Genomic DNA, 10,349 nt, shown 5'->3' with positions numbered 1-10,349 from the left:
TACTAGTGGGGCAGATGAACATGATAGATATAATATTATGAAAGGAGAAGAATGCATTGATATCTATTTACCCCAAGGACCTTGCAAGTTGCTTCTACAGAAAAGTTGCTTCTACAGTAACTCTGTCTTTCGACTCTCTTGTGTCACCTTCAAACTCTCATCAACAAAAACTAGTCAACACTGAATATTGTTTCATTCATCTTGTCACTGCTATAATATGATATGATCCCTAGCCCTGGTGGGGGAAGTTTCATCGTTTGATAATTAAGGGCATCTAGGCCCTCCCCTCCCATGTTTCCTTTAAATAACACAACCCTCCCTTTAGGAGGACAGACTGTAAGTTATCCTATTTGACTACTCGTGTCCCTCCTCTCCTCTCTGCTACGTCTAAGCTCCGTGATAACATCAAATTAGCTTAATAAAAATAAGCTTTTCTACTTCATTTTTACCACTTTTTTTGGGGTGCACTTGCAGTATTCACTACTTGAAGATCAAGGAGAAATTTATGATTTAGTTTACCAAGCTCAATTTTAATTATTTTATTGAATTTTGAGACTAACCCTAGTTGACTCCTTAGAGTCAAGTAGATTGCTCACATCTTCTTGGAGTTTTATTTGAAATACAGGACTTAGGTAAATAAAACATTGAATTTGTAATACAAAAGAGGGGAAAAGAGAAACTAAGGCCATGTACTAGATAATAACAAGAGGCTCAATACACAATAAGTACATTCTTAAAGCCTATTAAACTCATCTTTAAGAACTAGGTCAAATAAAGGCAAGAATTGTGGAACCAACCCACCATTGAATTTGAATGGTCTATTCTCAAACTGGGGAAGGACAGACGGTAGATCCAGGTTGGAAATCAAATAATTATATTCATCCAACCACTTGGAATAATATCAAGTGTCTGGGACAGTGTTAGGCCCCTAACTAGTCGGCATTACCTGCCCAGAGGCCTGCGTGCTTATTGGGAGGGCGTGTTCGTTGTATTTCGGCTCACGACATTTTTAAGGACTGAGTCATAATGGGTAGCAATGCCCAAATACCTGATCTATTAGGCCATTGCCACTGTCAGTGGTGATTCACGGTAGACCGCGCATGTGCCCGTCCACGCCCAAAGCAGGACGGATCAGGTACAGTCCGCGCGTGGTGGGCGCGTGGGCTGATCGGCGTATGCGCGCGCGCGCCAAGCGCTGCACGCCAAAGCCAAGCTCCACGCGCAGGCGCCAGCGCTACATGCCAGCGCCGAGCGCTGCGCATGGGAGCGGGAAGTGCTGCGCGCAGGTGCGGGACATGCAGGCCGGGCGGCATGCCGCGGGTGCAACGCGCGGAGTTGTGCGGGGTGCCGCGCAGCGGTCGCGCGGGCAGCGCGCACATTGCGTGTGCGAGGCGCGCGGTGGGGAGACATCCCGCTAGGAGACTTAGGCATGTGGCGCACGGAGAGCGCCGAGACGGCACAGTGGGCGCGCCGCGCTCTTGCGAACAGTGCTGGGCGCGCGGCGCCCAACTCGGGGGCGTCGAATGCGGCGGCGTCGCGTAGATTGCACACTAGAGTGTCGACATGGGTGCCGGTGGCGTGTGTGATCGTCAAGGCAGGGGTGGCACGTGTGATCGCCAGGCCCGCGGGCGCACGGCGCCTGGCTCGGCGCGCTTGTGTAGCGGTAGAGCGGGCGTGCGCGCGGAGCGACGGCCCTGAGGCGGTGTGGCGACATTACCTCGGCGCAAGGCGCCTCGTCTCGTTCCTTGTAACACCTCTCGTCTTCCCCCATGTAATCTTGATGTACTCTTTAAGATATCAAGGCAATGACCCTATTCACTAACGGTACCTAGCGCCAACATCTCCTCTAACCCGTTTCAAGCAATCTTAAGAAATTGCACAAGTTTCCGCTGCAAGAGATCAAGGCTGCTCAGTGTTTTGCTCCAAGCACTAAGGCCGGCACGCGCCAATTCCGAGCAACAAACCTAGCTCGAGATTTGACCGTGTGACAGACAACTAGAGCACTTTTTATTTTAACTATTTTACCTCTTTTGTATCATATCTTGGATTTTTTATTTAAACTTGTTGTCGTAGACCTTGTGCATTAGATTTATTTGACCCGTTTCTCTTGTTCTACAAGAGTGTTCAAGATTATTGGGGGAAAAGGCACTACTTGTGCCTTTGGAGAAGCGATGACAAGGTTTGTGAGATCTCTTGAATTTTTTATTTGATTTTCCAATTTTTTGTCTAAATAAACATTTCAAAGGACATCAAGCTCTCCAACTCATAATAAGACACTCAAAATATTTTCCTATAGCAAAGCCATAACATTTTTCGTCTACCACTATCATTGCCCCGTTTTGTAGTTTGACGACACACCACTGCCCTCAAATTGCATGCAAGCCAACCTTGTGGCCAGCAGATTCTGCCACAAGAAGTGCACCTAGAGGTTCTGTTCTTTTTAAAAAATTATTTCTTGATCTAAAAACTTCCAAAAAAATATTTAAAAAACATTTAATTTATTAAAACATATTACAAATAGAAATATACTTATTTCACTTATTTTAAATACTTTGACTTGTTTCCCTTTATCTTAATGATTTTGCTTCCTCAAAAATATCCAAAAATATCAAATCAAGTCAAAAAAATATATTATTGAATATTTTAACCTTAATATACTCCCTCATTACATGCTCCTTGTAGATTCGACCCTAACATAACTTGTATGTCTCCATAACAAGCAGAGATAGGTAATGTTTCAAGGGGTCATTCACTCCTGCTAAACTAAACATAGTTCTCAACAATACATCATCCAAATAAAATATCAAATGACATGGTGATATTATTTCCATGAGAGAAGACTTATACACTCCCGAAATCGGGATCATATCGACTTTACTGTTATAGGGATGACTAACCGCACCATTTTTGTAGATATAGAATGGAGACTAGGGGGAAAGGTGAGTGTGTGTGAGAGAGAGAGAGAGAGAGGGAGAGGGAGAGGGAGAGGGAGAGAGAGACGGTGAGGAGAGAGAGAGAGGGAGAGAGAGACGGTGAGGAGAGAGAGAGAGGGAGAGAGAGACGGTGCGGAGAGAGAGAGAGAGAGAGAGAGAGAGAGAGGGGGGGAGAGAGAGACGTTGAGGAGAGAGAGGTAGGGATTGATCGAGGATGAGCTGCCTAAAGGTGAGTGAAGGGGAGAGGATCACGAGAGACGAGGTTGCAACATAAAGAGAAGGGACGAACACTTCCAATGACAAAACACTTTCTGGCTGCCTAATAAAAGTGAAAATTTTTAATTCAAAAAAAAATAAAGAGAAAATTTTGCGGAGTTAGGCTGGCAAATTTATATGACGACCTGGGTCTCATTTCTATTGTTGTTTTCAAAAGTTTTTTGACATTTTTGGGCTGGCAAAATATTACCTCTGATTCTGTCCATTTAAATTTAAGACACTGATAAGAATAAAAAGATTATTATATAATGATATACGTATAGAAAACTATGGCTAAACGATCAAGCTGATAAACAAACAAAATTTACTCACTATATTGCTCGGCCTACTACACACGAATAATATTGGAAATAATTGAAATTTATGAGAATATCAGTAGCTAATTGAAATTTTCAAATAGGGCCAAAAAGGTCACAATGCATTAGATTTCGAAGCGATTATCTTCAACCTGATCCTTTTCATTTTTTACGTTTGATGATTTTGGTGAGATGATTTCTTTTCTCAAACAAATTTCAGTTTCAGATAAGAAACATATTTCCTACATTTTCCCTGTAGGTATGAAAAGGATACAATGCTGGCATCATATTAATATCCTAATGCAGTCGCTTTCATTTTCTCATCTAATTATTGGTAAATAAAAGCATTTTGAAGCCCAGCGGATTTCATATGATAAACTTGAAAGATAGCATATTTTTCATACCTCAAATTTCACAGAACTGATGGCAAAAACAAAAGGCTGCCCACTACTGGAAAAATATAAACTTAGATGATTAGGTAGACTGACTGAACCGAGAACACAAATTAATGCAAAATAAGAATTGTTTTAATAAATATTCGGAGAACAAGAGTAATTTACAAAAAAGAGCCCATCAGAATCATAGGAGCTAGTTAGATGCATCTGAATGAGGAGAGATAGATAGAGAACCTGATGGTGATCCTCAGGATGGGGATGAAGCTTGCCTTAACCTTGCTTGAAGAACTGCGCCAACTTCATCAGCTAAGGCCTTCTTTTTAGATGCCACCTGCCAGTCGCCCAAAAAAAATTAGATGCAGAAAAATATTAAGGAGAAAGTTTAAGGTTAAACATAAATATGATGGCAGCTAGTTTATTTGTCTGACAAGTTGTAAGTATAACTAATTAAATAGAATACAACAAACTTCAAATCATTAAATTGCATTATTCTATCATAAATATGACGGAAAATAAAGTTCTCACAACAGCAAAGTTAGAATCTATCTTTGTTTTACGTTATGGTTTATGGAAACGAAAAATACAGTTATAACAAATTCAACGCAGAGAATATAAGTGAATCAAAGCTTTAAATAAATCTTTAGAAATATACGATGAAGTGTCCTTGGCAAAATTTCAAGAAAACTAAATTTCGTTCTTAAAAAAGAAATAGAAACATGGCTTCCAGAGGAATGATAAGAAGAATTCGAAAGAGATTATTCTGTCGGATGAAAAAATATTGTTTCTTATTTGCCACGCTACTCTGATAGGCTCCTAGGGGGTAGTTTAGTCATATTAGCCCACAGGGGCATTTCAGTCATTTAGTGATTGTTGTATTTCCTTTAGATAGGGATGCCCTCCCTTTCAGAGGGCAGCCAAGAAGATAGAAGAAAGAAGTGTTCTTGTCTCCCCTCTCCTCGTCTAGGTTTGGTCTCCTTCTCTCCCCCTACGATCCCCTGCCCTCGTGATCGTATCTACCTCACCACGTCTTCAGGCGGCTCGTCCTTGGCCGATCCCTACCCCCTCTGCTCGGCCTCCTCTCCGATCCTTTCCGTTTCACCTCTCTACCCCGGGAATTTCTACCTCGCCTTGTCCTCTACTCTCCTTCCGATACGAGCCTAGATCCAGGTTCGTATCACTCCTGCATTTCATTCTGATAGGAACTCAGGAGTTCCTATCAGGAGGACGATGGAGAGGGGGAAGACAAGAGGCAGGTGGAATGGAAGTCATGTAGAGGGTCCTCCAACAGGGTGGACGTCGCCAGAGAGAATGTAAACAGTAGAGTGGACCTCACCGGAAAGCCAAACAACCTCTCTTGATACTTCTTGGCTACCCTCCAAGAGGGCGGGCTGCTCTATTTAAAGGAAATACATGAGGGCCCAATGACCAAAATGCACCTAGAGGCCTAACATGATGATACACGATACTTCTTCTCCAAGAAGTACCAAAGAAAGAACCGGAAAAGCCACCAATAAAGAAGACCACGTGCTGACTAACACAGAATGTGTGAGAAAGATATAAATAAGCAGAAACGAGAGGGAGCTGACCACTTTTGGTATTTTCAAGATTCAGTTGCAAGTTCGCAGCTGGGGCTGGAGGAGCATGATCGGGCCTGAGAATTCAGAAGGGGAGAGCTCTGATCGAGATCTCCATTGCCATTCCACATTCTCCATTTGTCGTTCCATCTTCCTTCCACTTTTCTCTACGATGTTCTTGATACGATCTACTTAGTTCGTTGGAAAATCTATCGGCATTGTAGGATAATTGGCAAATTGGATATATTTTGATCCCTATCTTCTCTACAATTTCTCGGAACGATATCACATGACTAAATAAGTTGGGGATCATATCACATTCCCTCTTGGTGATTATCCTCCTCCCTCTCATTTTCTTATCTTGTCTCTCCCTCTGAACGATCTGGAATTGCAGTCTAACGTTTATTTTTGAATCAATACAAGGCTACATCGTTGAGATGCGATACCTCCCGGGTTTGGGATTATATCACAGTGACATAACAATTAATATGATAAATCAGAAATGAGGGATAAAATTTGGCATCAAAGTTGACAGCATACCTCTACAAGCTCATCATAATTCGACTTTAACAGGTTGATTTTGCGTTCACAGTAATCTTTGCCTTCAGCCATTGTTTTCTGTCTCGCAAGAAAAATAATTTAATGAGTCAAATAACTTTGCCCATAATGAATACCCGATTCAATTTTGCTCAAAATGTAATGGCACACACGTTAAACAAGAACTAAGAAAAAAAATGAGCACTGTGAATGCACAAAAATAAGAATTTTTCATGACTTTTCATTTTATATAGAAGGAATTTCATCAAAAGCTTCCCATGAATCCACTGACTAGACCAGGCCATGTCCGCATCTGGCCTTTCCTAAACAGTATATAAAAACTTCCTACTCTCTGTGTTATTCAGGTCACATTAAAACAGAAAGAGTCAAACTTCAAAAGCAAATGCACAAATGCCACGAACATGCAGTCACAGAACATGCAAAATAAACATGACGAAATGCACAAATGCCACAGACTGCAGTCATAGAACATGCAACATAAACATGACGAAATGCCTTGTTAATATTCGTTATCCGTGGACGAGTGAGACAATGCAAAGATGCAAAGCCTTGTTAAACCAGAGAATGTAATAAATAATCAGGGATCGGATTAAAATGGGAATACACATGAAATAAAGATGACTTGCCGATGATCTGGTGATAGCAACAACCGAAAAAAAATATTAATATAGAAGCACCACGATTTTTAGGATTTCAAAAGATTCACTTCAAACCAATTCAATCTCAGTTTGGGCTAGCAAGATGTTACTATTCAAATGCCTTCATAACAATGTAAGATCTACCAATTGTATCGATGCTAGTACCATATAAATAAAGCCAGAAGCCCCTATCGGGAGAATTCTTCGAAAAATAGCCTAACACGACAGAAAACAATCAGGAACCGATATCATACATCCAGATTGGGTGTCTTTATTTCGCATATACACTATGATTGTAACGGCGGCAAAAACTTGCAAAATGTTAGAATTGAAATGCCTACATCGATATATGAAATTTAACGACAAGATTGCGCGCATAAGGGAGCCGAATAGAAGAGAAACTCCACAACTTATCACTAATTACTAAGCACAGACTACCAGAAATGTAATGAGAAAATAAACGACGGACACAGTATCTGGATCTATACCTCGATGAAATAACCCGTGCCGACATCGACCAAAACTTTACTCTCATCGTGAAGAGTGCCAGGGACGTAGAGCGAGGACGTGAGCGGCACGAGCATCTTCTTCCCTGCGCGAAGAACAAACACAAATTAAAGGATTTCTTGTATGATCGAACCAAATCAAGTTTCTGAGAGATGGATCGGATGGATCGGATACCTTGCGGACGGAAAGAGAGGTCTTGAAGGGCATTGGCGGCGATCTCGAGTCGAGTAGCTGCAGTTCTGATTTTGTTCAGACTATCTTGAAGGAGATTAACCTCCGTATCTGACTGTTCCTTGATCGCCTTCAGCTGATCCAAGCTCATCTTCTCCACCGAGATGGGGCTTCCCGCCGCTCCTCTCGACGCCATTTCTGTTCTTCTGAAGAACACTGTCTCAACTCTCAAAGCTTTACTTTCAGCATTGTATTTATACTACTGGCCTAATGGGCCCCTTTTTATTGGGCCAAATATCTAGTCATTTACATCTAACCTTTGTTTGTCAACGTTTATTTCCATTAATCGTCGTCGTCAACGTCTTAGTCAACGTCTTAGTTGACGTTTGTTTCCATTAATCGTCGTCGTCATCATCCTCGTGGTCACTAGTTCAGTGTAGGGGCAATTTTGTAACTTTGTTGTCGTTGTCATTGTTGATGTCGTCCTCTTGCAGATGAAAAAATGTGTAAATTGGCGCCTTCTCGACATCATTTCTGTTCTTCTGAAAAACACTGTCTTAACTCTAAAACTTTACTTTCAGAAGAGTATTTATACTACCGGCCAAATGGGCCCGCTTCTATTGGGCCACATGTCTAGTCAATCACATCTAACCTTTGTTTGTCAACGTCTTAGTCAACATTTGTTTCCAATACTTGTCGTCGTCAACGTCTTAGTCGTCATCATCGTTGTAGTCACTAGTTCAGTGCAGGGGCAATTTTGTAATCTTTGTTGTTGCTGTCGTCGTCGACGTCCCCTTGTGGATGGAGGAATATGTCTAAATTGGCGCCTTCTCTTGTCAATCAGGGTTCGGCACGTCTGATGATGTGTGTTTTCTGAAGAAAACTGTCTCAACTCTCAATCCTTACTTTCAAAAGAGTATTTATAATACCGGCCAAATGGTCCGGCTTCTATTGGGCCTCATGTCTAGTCAATCACATCTAACCTTTGTTTGTCAACGTCTTAGTCAACATTTGTTTCCAATACTTGTCGTCGTCAACGTCTTAGTCGTCATCATCGTTGTAGTCACTAGTTCAGTGTAGGGGAAATTTTGTAATCTTTGTTGTTGTTGTTGTCGTCGACGTCCCCTTGTGGATGGAGGAATATGTCTAAATTGGTGCCTTCGCTTGTCAATCAGGGTTCGGCACGTCTGATGAGTTGTGTCGTTGACAGTAGTTATTTGTTTGACTGTATCGCTTCTTTCTAAGATTCACCATTTTGGACCGAAGTTAGTTTAGGTGGGAGTTAATAGAAACCGATGCCTTGGTTTTGGTCTGGGCTCAAACTGGAGCGAGTACTGGATATGTTTATTTAAATATTGAATAACATTTTATATGCTGGCATGTAATACAGTTAAAACTTAAAGAGATCATTCTGATGCTCTCCTATTCCCACACAAAAGCAGACTCCTCGTTACAACTCTATGGCAAGGCTTGGATTCACCCATCGCTACTCCCCTTCGCTATGCAGGCGGCTACTTCCCATTTTTTTAAGTGTTCTGTTTTTGGGATGTGTGTAAAACACTTTCCCTTGTATATTACTTCATTTTTGATATCATTGTATAAATTTAGATTCTTCTTTTTTTTTCATTCGCATATCTCGCTGATCTTGTTTCCCATGAACTTTGGCTTCTTTTCTAAATTTAATTTTTTGTTTATTGAGTTCATCTTGAATAACATTAATGATCACTATGGAATCATTGTTTCTAATGATACTAATTGATTCAAGGATTGGTTGTGGATTTTTCAATACATTCATTAAACATAACATACCGATCATTTGGTCCTTGATTTATCGATATTTAACATAAATAGCGACTTTTCTCGCATTGAATCAATCTCACATCTAACATTTATTTGTAACATGTCAAACATTCCAATCCATTGATGGTGGGCACATGCCCATGCTCGCCATAAAAAAACAAGGCCACCATCTACATGGGAGACAAACGGGTCACAACATTGTCGGAAATATATGTGGAATGGAAGCCAATCACATATTCCACATATTGTTCCTTATTATTTGACATAATAGATAGGTTAATTATGATGCATGTCCAATGCTTATGATTCGAGTTCATGAATACATGCAACAATGAATGAATTGTGATAAGATTATTATACGATGATCATTAGTATTTAAACATGAATTCCAAATATTCATATTTGGATGATACTCAATAAAGACTATAGATCCGGATCGTCCCAGACGGGGACGATGGACGGGACGGGACGAATTTCATCACATCTGACGTCCAGAATGTTTCCCGGGACGAAGGACGGGACGGTTTTTCGTCCGGTAAGTAAAAAACTGTCCCGTTCAATATTACCCGGATGGTTTTTCGTCCCGTCCAGGGCAAAAACTGTCCCGTCCCTCGCCCCGGACGAAAATTTATGTATTAAAAAAACCTTTATTTCCTTCTCCCTTTTGAAAGAACCAGGCACACCCTAGTTGTGTCCTTTGAAAACGAAAGAAGAAGACCTTCCCGGCTCCCCCCCCACCCCCCATCAACCAGGTCGGTGGCCCTCCGCGCCCAATTGCATCGTCAAAGAGCGCTTCCCCGACGGCGAGGTATGTGCCTATCAATGTCTACCTATCTATCTCACTGCCTATCTATCTATCTCAGTGTCTACCTATCTATCTCACTGTCGATCAATCTATCTCACTGCCTATCTATCTATCTATCTATCTCAATGTCTACCTATCTATCTCACTGCCTATTAGTGTTTGCCCGTCCTGATATTGGTAGCGGATGCCGGTATTGGGACGGATGCTGTACTGGATACCGGAAAGGCAATTTCTGGTATCTGGTTTTTTCGATATCTTGATACCGAATATCGGTATCAGATATCGGTTGCTACAGTGCCGATATCCGATACCGGTATCCGTCCGATACCAGCATCCGTCCCCGTCTCAGGGGGGCAGATGACGGTACCGGATATCGGATGCGGATATCGGTTTTCA

At 41.6% G+C, this 10,349-nt stretch overlaps 1 protein-coding gene across 2 annotated transcripts; it reads right to left on the bottom strand.

Moving 5' to 3' along the window:
* Nucleotides 1-4,010: 4,010 nt before the first annotated feature.
* Nucleotides 4,011-7,589, bottom strand: PFD5 (prefoldin 5). 2 transcript variants are annotated; one of them, XM_078590173.1, is made up of 4 exons: nucleotides 7,352-7,586; nucleotides 7,159-7,262; nucleotides 6,015-6,092; nucleotides 4,011-4,231 (listed from the first exon to the last, which is right to left on the bottom strand). In XM_078590173.1, exons 1-4 carry the CDS (start codon nucleotides 7,542-7,544, stop codon nucleotides 4,148-4,150), a joined length of 459 nt encoding a protein of 152 aa, XP_078446299.1. In that variant the 5' UTR covers nucleotides 7,545-7,586; the 3' UTR covers nucleotides 4,011-4,147. The 2 variants fall into 2 exon arrangements, with proteins under 2 accessions (XP_078446299.1, XP_078446298.1); XM_078590172.1 differs by lacking the exon at nucleotides 4,011-4,231 and adding an exon at nucleotides 4,287-5,641 and having other exon boundaries at nucleotides 7,352-7,589.
* Nucleotides 7,590-10,349: the final 2,760 nt, after the last annotated feature.

Source organism: Wolffia australiana, chromosome 18 (genome assembly GCF_029677425.1).
Source record: "Wolffia australiana isolate 7733 chromosome 18, ASM2967742v1".
Classification (NCBI taxonomy): domain Eukaryota; kingdom Viridiplantae; phylum Streptophyta; class Magnoliopsida; order Alismatales; family Araceae; genus Wolffia; species Wolffia australiana.
The sequence above is the reverse complement of the archived record's forward strand: the minus strand, read 5'-3'. Positions and strand labels throughout refer to the sequence as shown.